Below are 19,749 nucleotides of genomic sequence, written 5' to 3'. Positions count from 1 at the left end.
AGAAGTGCTTTAAATAGCATTTCATTGTTGCAAAACATGCAATGACTTTAATGAACAGATCATTGTTGTTTTCCACATAAAAATAGTGTAAATATGGCATTAATTGCTCATGATAATTTTGTTGTTAGACTGCATATTAGTGGACTGTTAGTATAGTTAGTAAGTAAATGTTTTAGAGTGCACACTGCAACAAGTAGCATTAATTGATCATTGTTCCCAGCAGTTTAGACTAGCTGTGACACTGACTGCAGTTAAAGCGCCCGCTTCCATATTGCCTAATAAAGTGCATTATGTTTTTGGGGTGAATAATGGAAGTCCTTTTTTTGTTATGTCCTAATTTTGCCCAGGTGTTGGCGGTGACGGTGGGTAACCTGCCCACAGTGACAAACCCGTTCCCTGCAGTTGAGCCAGCAGTGGTGAAGTTTATCTGTGCTCCTCCATCACGTTTGACTCTTATGCCAGTCTACACCAACCCTCAGCTTGACCTGTCCTGTCCGCTGCTACAGCAGAACAAACAAGTGGTGAGAGAAAGAGCCATCTGTGCCTTTAGTTACTAGAACTCTCTGTCCTGCTGGTTTTTGTCCTACTTAAAAGATCCATTTAATCAAGTTGCCGTTGAACTCTTCATGTGACAATTTCTTTTCACAGAAAGAATGATTTCAGCCAAAAACATTCTTAGAAAAGGAAGTGCTAGGCAGTTCGAATCTGGGCCAGTTTCTTATGCAACTCTGAGCATGTCTCTTTCCTGACCATAACACTGTGATATGACCAAGCAGTTATGTTTAGCTGACGCCATTTAGTGTGAAATTGCCACAAAAGCCACAGGCCAGTGGGTGCTACGTCTAGATCTGAGAGCCACTGATCTGTCGCTTTGTTTGCGGTAGTTAAAATAACTGAAAAGATATTTTGTGTGTGTGTGTATATATATATATATATATATATATATATATATATGTATAAATATATATACACACACACACACATATATATATATACAAATTGCATGTGTCCATATTTGAAGATTTGTTTTTTAGTCATTGTGTTTTATGTATGTCCGTTGTTTACGTACATACATGTGCAGTATTTAGCTGAATGTATGCAGGAACTTATCCCCCCTCTAGATTTCCTTGAACATGTTTAGATTAGTCCCAGGCTAATTTTTGCCACTGAAAATGCAGTTTAGTACTGGAGTCATTTCAATCCTAGTCAGCCTAGGCTTTAGTAAAAAGATCTGATTGTGTAGTGTATATGTCACTTGTCATTCTTTCATAGTTTAACCTTATTCACTAAAGTTATCACCTTAGTTGACCTGGCTCTACTGTGTAACACACACAGTGAACAGATGACCAAACGTGTCTCTAATCTCCCTCCCTGTAGGTTCCAGTTTCTAATTATCGTAATCCAGACCTGGATCTGGCAGCATTCGATCAGCAAGGCAGGAAATTTGACAACTTCAGTTCCCTGAGCATAGTCTGGGAGTCATCCAAAGTGTCTTTGGCCAGCATTGAACCTGCCATGCCTATGGAACTCTTCTCACAAGAGGACAACAACAAACAGAAAAAGCTTCATGGTAATCACAACACACAGTTCTTTAGTGTTAAGGTTTGTCTGTGAAGTGCATGACATAAAAGTGAACTTTTGTATAGATATGTAATTCAAAGGGTTTTTTTTCCAAAAATCTTCTTTTTGTGTAAAGATTCCATAGTTTCAAGGCAATAGAATTGGTCAGTTTCATTCAAATACATGTCACTATTTAAAATTGTTTAACTACACTTTGGTGATTGGTGTACCTCTTTATAGACCTGTCTGTAATCTGTTTCATGTGACTAAACAGTCTGGAAAGTTAACTTTGCCTTCCAGCAAATTACTATATAACAATCTTTGTAACACAAGTAAATACTTGCAGCCTCCCATAACTAGATTGTCTTAGAGTGGACCCCTGTTAAATAACCACAGCTGAGGAGAAAGCCATGCTACCAAATGGATTATTTCATTTTAAAAAAAAAATACCACCGCCTTCTTGGACTATTTAGTTATATAATTGGACAAATTTAATCACTACATGAATTTTAAAGTACCATTTAAAGTTCCTGAGAGACCAGTAGACAAAAAGCTCATGTTGTTTATTTCTATGTACTTATTTCTGTTTTTTTTCTTTTTTTCCCCTTTTAATGAAAGCACACAATCCATCCAGATACTGACAGTCTAATGTATTCTACTGAATTTTAACAGACTATGATTAACTATGATTAACTGTGGTTAGTGCAAGAAATGGTTAATGCAGCGCGTTCTTCACTTGACTGACAGGCTTAGAGAAAACACATAGTTTTGTGTTTACTGATTTCATAATCTTGTTTGTAGGTCGACAGGCAGTACTTGTCCATCTTCAGTCGGGCCTTGCTAGTATAACAGTGACAGCTGTGGGTTACCAGGCATCTCACCTAGAGGCAGCAAAAGTGTCCAAACAGGTATGACAGACAGGTTTCTTTTTTCTCCTCACGGCAAAACTGATCCAGATTGTTTTTCCCTCAGCCATTTTGGAGATTCAGAAAGGGGAGGTATTATACATGACTTTGACAAAACTACTCGAAGCTAATCAGTGTAAAACATAGCTGATACAAGATGCTGATACCTATGGTGTCTTCAGACCTGGGAATAGGATGTTGGGTATTGAGCTAGGTGTTGCATTGTTCTGTTTTTCCAGAGGAACAGGCGAGGGTACCATATTAGATGGCCTCCGTGACAAGGCACTCCTTTTACAATGTACATCAGTTCACTTTCATTTCCTCTTCAGTGTCACAGGAAGTTTCAGAGTGACTTGACTCTAACCACAAACTCTCACTGCCATAACAACAGCTTACTGGTTGTCACGACAGCTAGCGATACTGTTAAAACTCTTAGCTGTTGCCATGGCAACATTTACCAACAACAAAACATTTGCATCTGGAAATGCGTCCGCAAAAGGTACTCAGAAATATCAAAAAACAACTAAAGCCAGTGCAGCTGTTACTATGGTTGCATCACATTTTCAGACTCAGAATGCTTTCTGGCTTGTTCTGTCCAGTTTAGTGGAATACCCTCGGCACACATAAAAAGACATCATTGGTGTGATTCCCTGCTGTAGAAATAGACTTATTAAAATTTACACAGCCATTGATGCATTAAGACTGTAACTGTGCACACCATGTAATCTCCACTTCACCCAAATCCCCTTGATCATCAAAACAAAATTTTCTTCAACCCATTGTTTTTAAAAAGTGCTTATACCTGTCACATGGCTCTCATTCACTATCTCCCTTACACTAATGTAGTAGTGCATTGCACATCATACATATGCTTAATTGATAGGGCTGACAGTCAGTGTGAGAGAGGTCATCCTGTAATCTCTCCTTTAACTCCTATACCCTGAACTGGCTTCCTGTCCCTTTTCTCTTTTATCATGCTGCCACAGAGAATAAAGTGGTCCTCATGGATGCCACCTTTTGTTTTTCCCCATGTACCCAGTTTGTAAATAAGCGTGTGTGAATTAGAGTTTAGAAGATGATGATTCTGTTGTAAGCAAAGGCAGAATCTGAGAGATGGCACATGGTCAATCAAACTCTCTCTGATCTCATCTGACCTTGGTCTCCATGGCAGTTTGAACCTTTGACCCCTGTGTCAGCCACACTGGACCTGCTGCTGGTGGAAGATGTGCGAGTGAGTCCAGAGTCTGTCACCATTTATAACCATCCAGATGTACGGGTAAGTGTCACCTCTCGGAATAACACACACTGCTCTAAGCAGTGTGTGTGTCCCTCCTACCTGCACTTCCATGTGACTGATGATAGATTTCCTCTTCAGTACGCAGTGCTTCTAGTTTATTTTAGCTTTTTATTATTTAACTCTGCTCAGTTAATCTCTCTCCTGCTTTAGAGAGCTCCTACCATTCCTATTAGATTAACTGGGCTTAAAAACAATATTTGTGTATTTAGTTTAGTGGTGCAGTACACCTGCACTATTGAACATATTTATTTGCAGTAAACATAGCTACCACTGAATAAGTACATACATTGTTCATGTTGATGGATGCGTAATGTATAATGTAATGTGGGTCAACATTTGCTATGTTTGTCTTGCAGGCGGCTCTCACTTTCAAAGACGGCTCTGGGTATTTTTTTGTCAACACTAGTGTTGGAGGAATTGTGGATGTTGTGTTACAAGACTCTCAAGGAACTGCTGAGGTAAGTTTCAGATCAACCCTTAGGTTTAATGTTGTTTTAACACAGGTCAGCAAAAATTCCTGGATAATGGTCTTCTGACTAGACCCTCAGAAAGAACTGTGCTGAGATGTTTAAAAAAGAAGTTATACTGTTCAAAGAAGAAAAAGTTAGAGAATTGTGACTTGCACACACTGAAGTCTGACACAGACGTACACAATCAATCAACTTTGTCATTTCTAACTCTCTGTTGTCTGAAAAATACTACAGGTGCTACCCCGAAAGCCAGGCGCTCTGGTAGTCATGGTTCATGACCTCTGCTTAACCTTCCCAGCCCCTGCCACAGCTGCAGTCCTTGTCTCAGACATTCTGGAGGTTTCTGTGCGAGTCGTTGACAAGGTCAGTTTGCAGCCTGATCAGAGCAGTGACAGCAGGACAGACTAGAGACAGACTAGCATTCATGTTCTTCTCTCTCTTTCTCTTATTCCACGTTTAAATGAGCCTCAAAAAAAAAAGAGAAACATTAAAGAATCTGAATCAGAGAGGTGTCACGTGGGATGACCTTTGGCTCAGTTCAAACTGTAATTCTGGTTTATTTATATGGATCTTGCTATCCAGCCTGTTTTCAGGGTCTAATCATATCAACATTTCCATTAAATCTACATGTACTGTAAAGACTGTTAGATTAATAAAGACCAATTAATTTATGTAAGGTTTGAAACTCTTTGTGTGTCCAAACTAGCAACAAATTTTATTAACAAGTAATGTGATGATGCAGTGATTTTGAATTTTCGTGTTCAATTCATCCTTGTCATTTGCCAAACCATTTTGACAGTGCTCTCTTTTTTGGCATGTCAGGATAGGCTGATATTCTTCAGAACCCAAAGGATATGTCACAAAGCATCATATAGTTATGTATTATTACTGTGAGGAATCCTTTGTGTGATGGCAGTGTCAAACTCACATCAGGTTTTGATGGCAATGTGATCTGACGATACTGCAGGTTGAGATAGGAAAGACGGTGAAAGCATACGTTCGTGTTCTGGATGACAACAAGAAGCCCTTCCTCGCCAAATATTTCCCGTACATGAACCTAAAACTCACCCCAGCTTCCTCAATCATTTCTCTACAGTGAGTAATCCTTCCAGCGTCGCAAATTATTTTGATGTCATTGCCGTATGATATTTTATAATAGAAATTGGTACACCCTTTTCTTAATACCCTGTATATTAGAGTAATAATCTGTTTTTTCCTCTGTATAGGCTGAAAAAAAATCCACAAATACATTTTCTGCTAGCTATATGGTTGCATGCCTTTTACAGTGGGGGGGGGGGGGAAGCCTTTTTGTGGATTGTAACTCCATTTTATTCTTTGATTCATTAGATCTGTGTCTGAGCCCACGGATGTAGACACGGCTACATTCCTGGTCAAAGGCCTGGTGATTGGTCAAACTAGTGTCTCCGCCGTTGTGACAGACAAAAATGGGAGAAAGATTTCCTCTGCACCACAGCAAATCGAAGTAAGACCACCCATAACTTTCCACAGCCTGCTTTAGTGATGGTGACTTTACATTGAAAATGTAGTTTTCTGCATAGAGATGTATAATTAGTTATAGTTAACGATCGTTTCTTACATTTGTTAACGATGTTTGTTTCTTCATAGATAAGCGCAGTTTGAGTTTGTCTCTCCATTGTTGTTTTATTGTTATGCAGCAGATTATATGAAAATAGAATTGTTAAAGAAGCTTCATACAAACTGGGAGCACAGCATATTTAGACTGCTTCGTAATTTAACCAGCCATTACGTTTGAACAGTTGTAAAGGGGTCAAAATTGAAAGATGTGAGATTTTTGTACTTATTATTACTTTGTTCTTCAAGGTGTTTCCACCTTTCAGACTGATCCCCAGGAAAGTAACTCTCATTATTGGAGCCATGATGCAGGTAATGATTTCTTTTGCTACAACAGGCTCTGTTTTTGGCGGATTGGTGCATTATGGGATTAATCTTGGCCTTGGAGAGCCTCGTAGCTGTGAATCAGTAATTATTCATTCAGACAGCTGCACGCTGCCCCTGAATTGTTGCTTTAAAGGTGAAAGATAAGATTTATCTCCTCTTGAAATGAGAAAATTACCAAATTTATCTGGAATTTTTGCAGAGAGACTGAGTCACTTAAATTGGTAGTAAACCATGACTAAGAGAACGTAACTTTGTCATTGTGCAGTGTTGCTAGCTCTCTTTTCCCAAATAAGCAATGTTATCTCAGTCAATTTTTCTTTCTTTTTAATATCCAGCAACTGTTTTAGACAAAGTTTTTGACCGAATAACAGACACCTCAGTTGACTAACTGAATCCGCTGCCTAAATAATTTTAAATGTTGTTTCCTGTTGGTTAAATGTGTTTTCTCATTAATGTTTAATATCATTTAAATGTATTTTCTCCCTCTGCGATTTTAGATCACATCTGAGGGAGGACCCCAGCCCCAGTCCAACATCCTCTTCTCTCTGACCAATAGTGAGATAGCTTCAGTCAACAGCATGGGTCATGTCAGGGGCATGGCTGTGGGAAATGTGACCGTAACTGGACTGGTGCAGGCTGTAGATGCTGAAACTGGGAAACTTGTTGTGGTTTCGCAGGTAAGGTCTGAACATTTGTAGGCCTTTTTCTAAGTAGCGATTTTTTTTTTTTTTTGGTAAAGTTTTTTTAAAAACAAAAAAATGTTGCAACCCATGATTTGTATGCATAGGATCAAGTCGATGTGGAAGTTGTGCAGTTGAAGGCTGTCCGAATTCGAGCTCCCATCACAAGAATGAAGACTGGTACACTGGTAATAATATAAATTACCCTCAACCTTAAGCACTGTTCAGTCTTACATAATATATGAACAGATAATGAACCTAAATGGAACTGCTATGGGGCTACTGTAAATTAACATATTTGAGCAAATGGTGTGTAAGTACAATCTGAAAGGCTGTAAATACTCATTGTTCTGCCTTTATAAGCAGAAACTGTAACTCAGCCACTATAATCATGTTTAAGTGATTAGCAAATTTTCAGTGCAAATTAGAATGAGAAAGAAGAATCATAGATGCACTGTAATAAGAGAAATAGCCACATATTAACTCAGTGCTGCAATGTGTTGTGTCTCTTCATTAGTGTTTTTCTGATGGCACTCTGTTCTGCCTCCTGCATTAGATGCCTGTGCATGTAATGGGACTGACCAGCAGTGAGACTCCTTTTTCATTTGGTAATGCCCAACCTGGACTTACTTTCCATTGGTCCGTAACCAAGAGAGACATCTTGGATGTCCAATCACGACACTCTGAGGTGAGTTTAAGCTTGGAATACAAATCATTAATTACCTGCCAAAAATCAGAATTATCAGAGTAACTGCGGTACTGTCAGAATGTAGTGATGTTCTATTGAAGCAGTATTTGTTAAAAGCTGTGACATTTGGACAATGGAACGCAAAAGGTTGGTTCTCTCTGTCGCACACACTTTATCTTTCTGCATCTCTGCCCTGTAGGCCTCTGTGCAGCTGTCAGCTGAACATAACTTTGCCATGAGTGTGTTTGGGAGAACCAAGGGTCGCACAGGACTGAAAGTAGTGGTCAAAGCCATCGACCCTCATGCTGGACACCTGCAGGGCAACAGCCTGACACTCTCTGATGAGATCCAGATCCAGGTAGTCATTCAACTTATCTGTCTATGAGGTTAACAAAGACAAAGCCCAAAACTTCTCTTCCACTGTCAACTTGTCAAGACTGTACTTTGACGAGGACAGGAATTCCATTAATCAGAATAATGGTTAAAATGAGGTGTGGGGACCAACTACCTTAGCAGAAGGGTGGAAGATTTTAAAGGCTTTTCGAGATAACATTGATTTACAAAGAAATCTGCAATAAACTTGTAGAAAAATACTTTGTTATGCCATTACATCGGGGTGAAAATAGCCTTTATCTACTGCAATGCTCCTCTGTTGAATCACTTACTGAAAAGATGTCAGAAGATGATGGTACTCTTTAAATACTGTTAAATGTAGGTGTATGAGAAGCTCCAACTACTCAAACCGGAAGTTCAAGCAGAAGAGATTTTGATGTCTCCAAATTCTGTACTGAAACTGCAGACAAACAGGTAAAGCCCTGGGGAAGCTTAAGACCCGGTACATTACGCCTAGAGACACATTTATGAAGTATGAAGTGTCCCAGTCACCGTCACACAAAACCTCGGCGTTCTGTTTATTTCTCTGATCACCAGTTATCCTGTGTAATTGTCTCTCTTTTTTTCACGTAAAGGGATGGTGTTGGCTCTCTGTCATACCATGTTCTGGATTGCCCAGATAAGCCTTCCCTCATCCAGGTGGACAGTAAGGGCCACTTATCATCTGGCTCCCTCACAGGCCACGCCTCCCTCCGAATCACCTCACAGGAAGGCTTTGGTGTCAATCAAACCATAACTGTGGCTGTTAAGGTAACACTCACCTCTGACTTTTCAGTAGTCTATGAAGACGCAGGTTGGAGAAAAAAAAATGGATTTGTCTCCATGAATTTTAGGAAGAAGCAAAGTTTTGTAATAGCATTGTGAATAATTTGGGAAAAGAAATAAGAAATAAAGTAAAAACTCAAACACAACAAATTTTACAGTGAGTGTCAGTAGTTTCACAGATTCCATTGTTCTTTGAAGATTATGAATTTTGTTACCTTATTTTTTTTCCAGGGTTATGTATGTCCTCAAATTTTTTGAGCTAGTTAACATTTGTGTGATTGACATTACAGTGATATTGTGTGTTGACCACAGTTTGTGCGGTTTGTACGTGTGTGTGTGTGTGTGTGTGTGTGTGTGTGTGTGTGTGTGTGTATGTGTGTGTACGCATAGCAGGCATTTTACCCAAAGTTGTTTGGAACTGAATATAATGTGTACTTTTGGTTTGGCAGGTGGTGACTGTGTCTTACCTTCATCTCAGTACGAGCCCTGTTCTGCACACTGATAGCAGAGAGCCTCTGAATGCCATCCCACTGGGAACTGTTCTCACCTTCACTGTCCATCTCCACGACAGCACTGGAGAAGTCCTCCACAGCCACAACTCACATATCACCTTCTCCACTAACAGGTAGCAGCACTCATAAACCTGAACCACCTCCTCCTTCGATACTTCACCTCCTCCCCCACCTCATGTTGGAGATTTGCAATTATGGTCGATATGTTTTTTAATATTGTAGACAGGAAGGTAATTGCTGGATTTTTTTTTTCCTAAAAAAGTTTCAGGTCACTTTCTGGGTAGCTCATACTAGCTGTGAGTACAGTATTTACATGCAGTAATTTCAGTCCTGTTACGGGTCAGCAGTCGCTTCAACTTGACACCATCTCCCTGCCCTGATATAAAGCGTCCGAGCATCCTAGTGCATGTTTATTTCACTTTCTCTTGTTTGTGCAGTTACTGCTGTCAAAACATCCTAATGCAAAATGAACATGGGACATTGGGTGCTTTCCTGCAAGCAACACTCCGTAATAATATCAAACAGGGCTGGCCATCCTCCTCCTCTTCTTCTTCATTCCAATTTAAGCTTTTTTTCCGGCTGACTGAACAGAGTTAATGAGAGAGAGAGAGAGGGGAGACACTGAGGCATTGCTGCACTGGCACTGTGGGGCTCTCTCAGTCTGCCTCTCCATGAATGGATTCTGTCACTTCACTGTGAAGCCTCTGACAGCCAATTGGAAAAATAATGTGGACAAATAGGAGGAATTGAATGGTGGATATGAGTGCAGACAGGAGGCTTGACTGTGGAGACTCCTGGGAGAGTAGTCTGGGTCAAAGTGATGTTGGTCAGGTTCAGGGAATGACATGTTGGCTGCATTGATGGCTTGGCAGGTGCTGGTAGGCCTTTGGGAAATGAAGAACATGTCTGTCAGTCTAGATTCTGCCACAGAGATTAGAGAACCTCTGAAAAGTCATGCTAAATTTTTTCAGAAATGCCTCTCTTACTTTTTTGTTGTACATTTGGCATAATGTGTAATGGTGATTTTTGGGTGAAGTATTCCCATTCTGCCCAACAGATTTTAAGGTGCGCGTGTGTGTCTGTGTGTGTGTGTGTGTGTGTGTTTTTACTGGCATTCACAAACTGTTTCAGCATGAAAAATGTTTGCTGTAACATTTTTTCTTCCATTCAGTCTGTCTTATTCTTCAGGAATGACAGGCTGTCTTGGTGTATTCAGTTAATTCTCTTTCTCTCTATTGTTACACCCTTCCTCACAATCCCCCCTTTGTATTTTCATACGCCACTCTCCTCTCATCACCCTGTCTCTACCTCCTTTTCTCTGGCTTTCTGTGCAGAGATGACCTGGTTCAGGTGGGGAAAGACTCCAGTAACAGTTCTCTGACAGTGAGGACGGTGAATGTGGGCTTGACTCTGCTGGCTGTGTGGGACTCGGAACAGGCCGGCCTGGTCGATTACCTCGCTCTTCCTGTCCAACATGCCATTTACCCAGAGGAGGCTCGCAGCCTAGTAGTTGGTGATGTTGTCTGCTTTGCCACACAGCTCATCAGTCAGGAAGGTAAGAAGGTCACCACAGTAACACTGTATCTGATTAGAGGCCTAGGAGATGAGTAGTCTTGGTCATATGATAGTACTGTAGAGTAAAAATGATAGAGCACCCGAACATCTGACTGGAGTCTACAATTGTGTATTACGGGATCTCTTCTCCTGTTTTCCATTTCTGCCTTTCTTTTTTACTCTTCTCTGTAGGCCTTAGTGGCACATGGAGCTCCTCAGCCAATGGTGTTCTAGAGGTTGACCCAAAGACAGGTGTGGGAGTGGCCAGAGACATGGGTACTGTCACTGTGTACTATGAGATACCTGGACAGCTGCGCACGTACAGAGAGGTAAGCCCCGCGCTCTCCGGCACCTCTGCCACCAACAGCTATCTCAGGAGTCTAACTATGAGAAATTCAAGATCAGATTTCAATGTCTGTATAAAGATTACAGTCAGCAGTGCTGGTAATGGCAGTATAAAATGTTAGGCATTGCTTTGCAATATTGGTGACTCTTTGGTAAGCCTGTCTGAGGAGGGCTCATTTAGGATCACATTTCTATGCAAACTCCTCCATGCAGTGAGCAAAAAACACAAGGCAGTAAAATTTAGTTACACTTTATGATTTAAAAACAACACTACAACACACAGAGTATGATGCTGTTCAGTGCTTGGTGTAAGAGAAATACTGTAGTAGAAGATATGAGTGTGATATCTAATGCAGACTGAGTAGCCATGAGTAGTAGTCTCAGTAGCTGTGTCTTATCACAGCATCAGTACAAACTAATCCCTACAACAGCCATCCCATAGCTGGCTGTAGATCTGTCAGAGAAACAGTGCATTGATAGGATTAATTAGCTTCACTTTATGCTTTGAAATTGAGCTCACCAAGAATGTCAGGTTTTATCCAAGAAACTGCATTTTCTTGCCAGCTCTGCCACTGTAAATGTGAAGGCATTTTATACTGAAATCATGACTTTCAGATGATGTGATGTGTGGAACAATGTGTTTTATCCCAATTCCTAGCCAATCCCCTTTAATTCAACACTTGCAGTCAGTATAATTGCAAAAGTGAATTCCAAAATATGTAATGGAAACACCTAGTTTTGCAAAGCTTGTAACACAGAGTTTTTCAATATATATACAAATTTCATGTATTCACATGATATTCAAACAAAACTGTAGTTTAACAGCATGTTAAATTCAGCTGATGTTTTAGAAGAGTTAGTTGCACTCTCTGCTGTCTTACTAAAATAGACACATTCCTCTGTGCAATGACCTAATCAAAAGAATGGAGCAGTTAGAGGAACATCTTTCTCCCTCTCTCCTCTCTGTATAGGTTGTTGTGGACAGTGCTACCAGGACAGCAGTCATGGTTCCCTCTGCTGCGGTAAAGAATGAGAGAGAGACTAGAGTACTGGTGACTACCAGAGACAGAGGCACCAATCTCATAGGTACAGGGCAGTAATCTCTTCACCGCCCTCCCGTAGTCAGTGCTGAATAGACCTGAGTTGGTATATATTATTATATTATTTAAGTAGACCTGTTTTACTGTAATGTTTAATGTTTGTCTTTAAATGCTCAAATGGTGTGTGTCTAAAAGGGTTTGAAATTCTGAAATGGTATTGACTTATGTAGATTCAGTTACAGTTATTTCAGTGGTAAAAAAGGGGGTGGGGGCTTTGACAGTTTGGTAAAAGAAGAAGGTGTGTGTCAGAAGTGATGCTGTGTGGTTAAAGAGGATGACTGTACTCCCTACAGGAACATGTTCACCTGCGCAGACAGAAAGCATCGCTCAGCTGCACCCGCAGACCAGTATCAGCTGCCACCTCCAGTTCACCAGCGATTCCATCGAATTCCCCGCTCATGATGTCTACCAAACGCACACTGCCTTTGACACAATCACAGGTTAGAAAGCAAGCTTTTTTTACATTTTTTTTTATTAAAGCCTAACTGAAAATACTCCAGAACTCCCATTACTCTTCACTGTTACAGAAAGCTCTCTTATTAAGCAGAAGGGCTGTTTAAGTTCAAACAACCAAATAAGAGGGTGGTGAAAAAAAGAAAGATTGAAGTTAGTGTTTGAAAATGCTTTTTTAATGACTTGATTCGGGCTCATATCAAGTGGCCACAGTATTTCAAAACGCTGATTTGGGTTCTCCCTCTGATAGTGCTGAGAGCTAATTGTGTTTCTGTGCTGCAGTGGCTTATCTAACCGGCCAATCACAGAAGAGTTTAAACAGTCAGCTGCAGCCTATTGGAATCCTAAATGCACTGAGTGAAAGCAGTGTTTCTCAGCTTAGGCACAGCATTGGCACTGTGGACAGGGCTCTGCCACGGCTGGCCTTAATGACTCAGAATAACTGCTACAACTATATTCTGTGTCCTGAAATGGCCTGATAGTTAAAAATGGACCACAAAACTGATGTATTAACAGAATTCTCATGACAAAATAGATGATTAATGCTATGTACCCCATCGCACTCATCTTCCACCCCTAAATTCTTTTCAGGCTTCTACACTTGCTCTCTGGTTCTCCAGCCAGTGACAAGCCAGCAGATTAAAGCCCTGAGTATGTCCATGACTAACCTACTGGTGAAGGCGGCAGTAGAGGGCAGTCATTTCTCAGGGCAGCAGATCACTGCCCAGTTACCTGTGAACCCTGGTTTCTACGCCGATCAGAGTGACATCATCCTTAGCAACCAGCGTACTTCCACTGATCTCACAGTGTATGGAGCATCAGCAGCACTCCAACAGCTTGAAGTGAGAATTTCATTTAATCATATGTAGTACTCATAACAGAATACACCACTCTTTATAGAACAGCCGTGTGGATCTGAAATGACGTATTGCTTGGAATCAAACCATCAACTTTTTAAAAAAAAATTTCACTTCAACAAATTCTGTTTTTGAGTAATGCTGGCCAGGACTTGTCTAAAGGCACTTTCCGACATGTTGCTTTCCTCTTAGGTGACGTCAAGCTCTCCCAGTGTCGTCGTCCAAGAGAAGGAGGTCTCCCAAAGTTATCCAAGTTTCATCAGATACACAGTTACAGTGATTAACCCACAGGGGGCAACGTCAGCCTCCATCTCCATAAAGAGCTCATCCACAGAGCAGCTCCTCCGCATTCCCGTCACATTCATACAGGTCGCGGACAGCAGAGATCCTTTGCACGGTTTGTGTCCCGCTCATTCACGTTAAGATATTCCAGCAACCAAGACAGGAAAACTGACACGTGTTAAAACAATGAAAATGTCATTTGTAGATCATTCTGTCGGATGAACTGGAAAGATGTTAGAGGTCACACATGACACTGTCAATACAGTGCCACTGTGCTGAGCAATTAGCCTTTAGCTTGTGGTTGAGTGCTGATTTAGGAAAAAATTCCAGTCTGTGATTGGCTGTTTGATTGATTATTTGTTCTATGTGCTGACCAGGCCAGTTCCTCTTAATCCCTTGAAATGGATTATGGTAATTGAGCTAGGCTGTATTTCCATGGTGGGGATAATAAAATTACACACTCTGTTAAAGTTGGGGAATAGTAGAAACTGTGTTAAAAAGAAAAAGATAAGAGGCAGACTGTAAAAGTAGTATTGAAGACTCACACCTCCCCCTTCTCCCCCACTGGACAGCTAATAATTCCCCTGACCTGAGAGAAATGATAATGTTCAAAGTTCAAAACCTAATCTTTGTTCCCCCACAGCAAGCACATCTACTGGGACTGAAGGAAGCAACATTGTGCAACAGTTCATTGACTCCTACCAGGTGATGTTCTTCACTCTCTTTGCTCTCCTGGCAGGCACTGCTGTTATTGTCATTGGTGAGTCCTACTGCTCTAACACTCACATAGCTAGATAAAGTAAGAGACACTCTGTGGTCCAAAGCCAAACTAATTATGACAATGTTTTCTCTTTCTGAAGTCTGCCACAGCCTTTTCACTCCACGAGATCAGGCTACTCATCCCGCCTTTATTCCGCTGACTCCACCCCCTTCAAATGGTAGGTAGACTGAGGGAGCATCAGTCATAACTGACCAGTTGAATCCAAATTGCTTTAAATATCCACTGACTGTGGATATGCTGCAGTATCTTTTTTGGTCAGCCCTTATTTTGAAAAGTGATGTTTGGTTTGTGAACCTTCAAGCCCCTGCTGTTCAAGCGCACTTTTGCATATCTCTGTTACTGCAAGGCTCGAAGTATTTCTTTAAGTTCATGCTTTAATTTTGCTTTGTATCATGTATGTTGTGGATAATTGTGTGTGTGTGTGTGTGTAACAGGTTTTCCTTCTCCAGCTTCCGGTCCCCGATGGAACTCTGGGGCCTCTAATGTAACAGGCAGTCCAAAACGACCTTTGTTCTCATCTCCTACGTACAGCAAGTGACGTGCCTGGACAGAGCACCTGGGCACAATCTTCAACCAGACATGTGACCCTTTAACGGATGTGCCTTTCTCTAGTCATGACAAGTGTCTTAGCATTGGCTTATTGCTGGTTATGAGTGCTTTTCTTGAATCATTATTTGAGTGTGTGTGATTATAACTAACATATTGCACTATGATACTGAGCTATGTGTTTAAGGGCTATTTTTCTGTGTTTTGTTTGTGTGATGCTTGTGTAATGCATAGAATATGCACAAAGATTTTTCAGGAATGCACTCCAGCCCTTGTCTTTTTTCGAAATATTATAATTTTTTAAGTACTTAAATGACTTGTATCTGAAAAACAGAGTTTTTCTCCCCAATGCTGACATGCATATGTTCCTGCTATTCGTCTTTGCCACTTTCGCTTCACAGTTTTTTGTTTATTTGTTTCATCAAATGTTGTGTTTGATTTTTAGATAATCATTGTCAAGCTCAGGACTAGTTAAATGCCAATGTGGTACAGTTCTTTGTGAGTACTGACTGTGTGCATGTATGTGTGCGTGTTTATGTGTGTGTGTGTGTATGTGTGCGTTCATGAGTCTGTGTGTGAGGATGAGAATGATGTTGTAAAGAGCATGTGAATAGCACAACCACTGAATCCGTCCCTGTAAGCCATAGAAGGGTGTGAAAAATATTTAGACAAATACTTTTTTGGATGGAAACTGAATAACCGGCCAGTCAGTTTATTTTCCACTTAATTTCTTATTATAAATATATGCATCTTTACTATTTATTTTAAACATCTGTAGTCTCATAACACTCCACTTATTGAGCCATTATTGTGCAGCTCTTCTCATTTATCTGATGTGAAACAGATCTGAAATGTGAGTTAACTTCAGGTACATCTCAATCTACTGTTACAATACAGGAGCCTGCAGCATCAGCCGTTCTGTAGTGAATAAGAGTTGTATGTGAATCCACAGAACCGAATAAGCCGTCCTGTAGTGAATAAGAGTTGTATGTGAATCTACTTTTCTTGTGACTCCCTCAAAGGGCAGATATGAGGATATTTTTGGCCTTGTTGAGACTGCAACATAGCATAAGATGAAGATGTAAAACCAAATGTAACACTGCTCATGATGAGGTTTTTTTTGTTGTTGTTGTTTTGATTATTTTGTTGTGCATTTTCCTTTTATGTTAGCATGCCACTCTCATTACTTTTAACAGTCTTATTCAGTTACAGTGATGTAAATTGCAGCTACCCATCATGAATGGCCCTTATATATGCTTTGATGCGACTTTATGTCCGTGGTTCTGATTGAATAAATACCATTTCTAAGAATGGCGTCTTTATTACTTCCATTGCCTTATTGTGCTTCACTCTCAATTGATTCTTGATATGCATTACCTGCAAGCACTGTCAGTGTACAAATCAACAAACCTACTTTCATAGCTTTCTCGTGCATATTTCTTTAATTTTCTACTAATCAAATTTTTGTCCTTTCTAGTGGTATGATGAATTAGCCATAAATTTTAAATGTATCTTAATGCTAAGATCTGTTGCTAGACTGGTTATTTTTAATTTCATGACAGATAGTATTTGATCACCTGTCAGATTCTGGACGCAGTTATATGTAACACATAGTATATGATCACCTGTCAGATTCTGGACGCAGTTATATGTAACACATAGTATATGATCACCTGTCAGATTCTGGACGCAGTTATATGTAACACATAGTATATGATCACCTGTCAGATTCTGGACGCAGTTATATGTAACACATAGCAAATGATCACCTGTCAGATTCTGGATGTAGTTATATGTAACACATAGTATTTGATCACCTGTCAGATTCTGAGAACTAGGACTGCTGAGTTATTCCTCACTGTTTGGCAGGCTGTTTGAAATCACTCTAACCTACCAAACCAAATCTGCCCTCTGCCAAACTCTGAGATGAGATCTTACTGAAGGGTAAAACATGAACTTTACAGATTTTCACATAACAGTTGGTACTCATGGTGACTAAAGAGTTGGTACTCTTGTTGACTAAGACGGGTTTATCAAAAAACATATCTCTAAGTAAAATGGACCAGTTTCAGTCAAATGCTGACAGTCATCATGTTCAGTTGGTATATGTTTTGCACTGAAACTGATGAACATTTTGTTTCCTCTTTGGAAGAGGCATTCAGGAGTGAATTGTCCTTATTAAACTATGGATGCTAGAACTTGCACAGGTTTTTCCGAAAACGTTTCCTCACTGCCAAATTATTTTGTTAGAGTTGACAGAGGTGACCTGAGAATCAGTCTGTTTCACTAAAAATTTCCAAGTCATTTCACCCAGAAAGGTTGGCTCCTTATTGAAGTTAACAAATTTGGCATGGACAGTTCAGGTGGAGCTTGGGACCAAATGCCCTTGTTTAGCACCAGACACTGCAGAGACTAGTTAAGAAGTTTTGGCACTAATTAATCACATTTTATTCAAAAAATGTGGATGCTTATTTACTCATGATGCATACAGAATGGACAAAAAAAAATTAGATAAACAACTCTCATAGCACAGTTATCACATATTCATAGCTGAGGTGTCTAATTCATTGAAATTAAATCAGTTTGAGCAAGGTAATAAGTTTGAGCTAGCAACTGAGATTAAATAGATTAATGGCAATTAACTCATACATTTTATGACTCTTTTCTTCAGTGTGTGAGAGAGACTTGCTGTATTAGAGGCATGTTACTCTGCTAGACCTTCTTCCTTTTCACTAGTCCCTAGCCCTTTGAACCTGTGTGCTGCATACAGCACTGCCAATACAGCAACCCTGCAGTACCCAGTTTCTAATTCATTCCTAATTTAATTCAAATGTTTGGATTACAGCAGCAGGATCTACAAAATTTAAATGTTGAACATTTTGAGGTTAAAAAACTCCTTTTTCCCCCTCTTCTTTGACTTCCTCTTTTTTTTCAAATTCATGACACATCCGTGTGTAAGATCAGAATATTCAGGAAAACAGGGAGACGCAAAAAAGAGAGAGACTTTACATCAAGGAAAAACGGAGGGAGTGAAACTGAGAAAAAGAGCATCACAATCTGTCCTTACAATATTGATGAAAGGCAAGTAGAGTGTAAAATGGATCAGTTTTGTGAGATGAACCAGATTTTTCTCTCCTTCTATGAAACTGAAGCCCCCATATCTCTGTCATCTTCCTCTGGCTTTGATTTCATCTCAGGAAGTATCATCATCATAGACAATATTCTGAATTATGGACAATCTCATCTCTCAGATGGGGCAGATTCCCTCTCTCAGATACTACTCTCAGATAGTTCAGATCTATGCAGAAGCATTACTGTGAGCCGCTATGAAATTCCATACATTTTTTCTTATTCTCTTTCCATTTCAAGAGTAAAATTCTAGCTATTATTAGCTATTATTCTTATCAATTTAATTTTACCTCAGTCTTTTCTCATCTTTGCGTTCTGCCCCTCTTTCACAGACAATACATCCTTTAAAGATAAATACATGTCCTGTCATTAACAACTGGCACCAGAGGAAAATGTTGAAGAAGAGAGAAGAAAATATGTCCGCTGAAGTATATTCACATCTCAGTTTATCTGCAGTTTTCCAAGATGACACGGGACTATTTGTATGTTTTCTATTTTCTTACTTCAAAATCTGCCTCATTCAGTCCCCGCTGAATACAGTAAAAATATACTCTACTGTACTGTCCAGAGACCAGAGCCGCACAGAATGAATTTCAGTAGTGTTACTAAATGGTGCCAAGAACACTGATTAATTTGACAGAGAGCCAAAAGTGACCCCGCATGTCTTAAGTGGTGATGTTTCTTACAATACTCAATACTCTTATTTGGCAAGCCTCTTACTTGTGCCTCCCTAAAATGACTCAGCAAGGTTTGTTCCCATCATCTCACACACATCATATTTAGACTGCTTGCCTGACCTGGAACATTATATTTTAAATTCTGAGAGTGCAGAAATTCATTTTTGCTCTTTATTTATGCTACTGCATTGTCACACGCAAAGTATCACAGATAATTAATGGTTCCAGGGTCTGCAAAATGTGGCTATGTCTGACCATGGTATGTTTTCATTCATGAAGAAATCATCAGTAAAAATCATTTACTATCATCAGTAACTAGCCTATTATTAAAGTATTACTAAAATGGTTGGTAAAATGTGGTTCAATTGACCACAACCATGTTAATTTTAACACTGACTTTTATCACTGGAATATCTTGATGTTATACTAGCAGTACTATGGTGTATTTGGTTGTTCCATGGCACTTTACCCTAGTAGAGCGGTAGGACTGTGAGAGCGGTAGATTGGCTTCTCCCTCATGAATGAGCGTCCCTATAAACACATCTGATGAACCATTTTTATCTGGCAGTACTCTGTGACAGCAAAGGGTTAAACGTTGTTCCCATATGTATGCTGACTTGTGGAGGTTAGTTATAGTGGTGCAGAGCCTGTGGACGGCGCTCTGCTGCGGACCAACCGAAGGGCCAACTTATATCACCCTGGCTCACTCAATTCACCTCAGTATGTAAACAATGGCTCAACGTCGCAGCCAAAGCTGGTTCGAATTGGACGTATCTTGGTCTGAGTGTGGGAAAAAACGAAATTTCACTGCACGATAGGCTTGAATGAAACCGAA

The 19,749-nt window shown here is 40.0% G+C and overlaps 1 protein-coding gene across 1 annotated transcript in view; it reads left to right on the top strand.

The window, feature by feature from the left end:
• Positions 1-15,100, top strand: part of nup210 (nucleoporin 210) — a 31,506-nt gene extending 16,406 nt beyond the window's left edge. The window contains exons 17-41 of the mRNA XM_030767780.1: positions 348-521; positions 1,378-1,570; positions 2,362-2,468; positions 3,637-3,741; positions 4,119-4,220; positions 4,467-4,595; positions 5,200-5,327; positions 5,580-5,715; positions 6,075-6,137; positions 6,650-6,829; positions 6,940-7,020; positions 7,389-7,520; positions 7,720-7,878; positions 8,236-8,327; positions 8,489-8,663; positions 9,128-9,303; positions 10,525-10,745; positions 10,937-11,073; positions 12,061-12,175; positions 12,483-12,629; positions 13,234-13,484; positions 13,692-13,896; positions 14,425-14,541; positions 14,642-14,719; positions 14,997-15,100. Of these exons, the coding sequence (XP_030623640.1) occupies positions 348-521; positions 1,378-1,570; positions 2,362-2,468; positions 3,637-3,741; positions 4,119-4,220; positions 4,467-4,595; positions 5,200-5,327; positions 5,580-5,715; positions 6,075-6,137; positions 6,650-6,829; positions 6,940-7,020; positions 7,389-7,520; positions 7,720-7,878; positions 8,236-8,327; positions 8,489-8,663; positions 9,128-9,303; positions 10,525-10,745; positions 10,937-11,073; positions 12,061-12,175; positions 12,483-12,629; positions 13,234-13,484; positions 13,692-13,896; positions 14,425-14,541; positions 14,642-14,719; positions 14,997-15,100 (3,507 nt within the window). The remainder of the gene's footprint in view (positions 1-347; positions 522-1,377; positions 1,571-2,361; positions 2,469-3,636; positions 3,742-4,118; positions 4,221-4,466; positions 4,596-5,199; positions 5,328-5,579; positions 5,716-6,074; positions 6,138-6,649; positions 6,830-6,939; positions 7,021-7,388; positions 7,521-7,719; positions 7,879-8,235; positions 8,328-8,488; positions 8,664-9,127; positions 9,304-10,524; positions 10,746-10,936; positions 11,074-12,060; positions 12,176-12,482; positions 12,630-13,233; positions 13,485-13,691; positions 13,897-14,424; positions 14,542-14,641; positions 14,720-14,996) is intronic.
• The last annotated feature ends 4,649 nt before the right edge of the window (positions 15,101-19,749 follow it).

The sequence above is a fragment of the Chanos chanos genome, chromosome 3 (assembly GCF_902362185.1).
Source record: "Chanos chanos chromosome 3, fChaCha1.1, whole genome shotgun sequence".
Taxonomy (NCBI): Eukaryota; Metazoa; Chordata; class Actinopteri; order Gonorynchiformes; family Chanidae; genus Chanos; species Chanos chanos.
The sequence above is the reverse complement of the archived record's forward strand: the minus strand, read 5'-3'. Positions and strand labels throughout refer to the sequence as shown.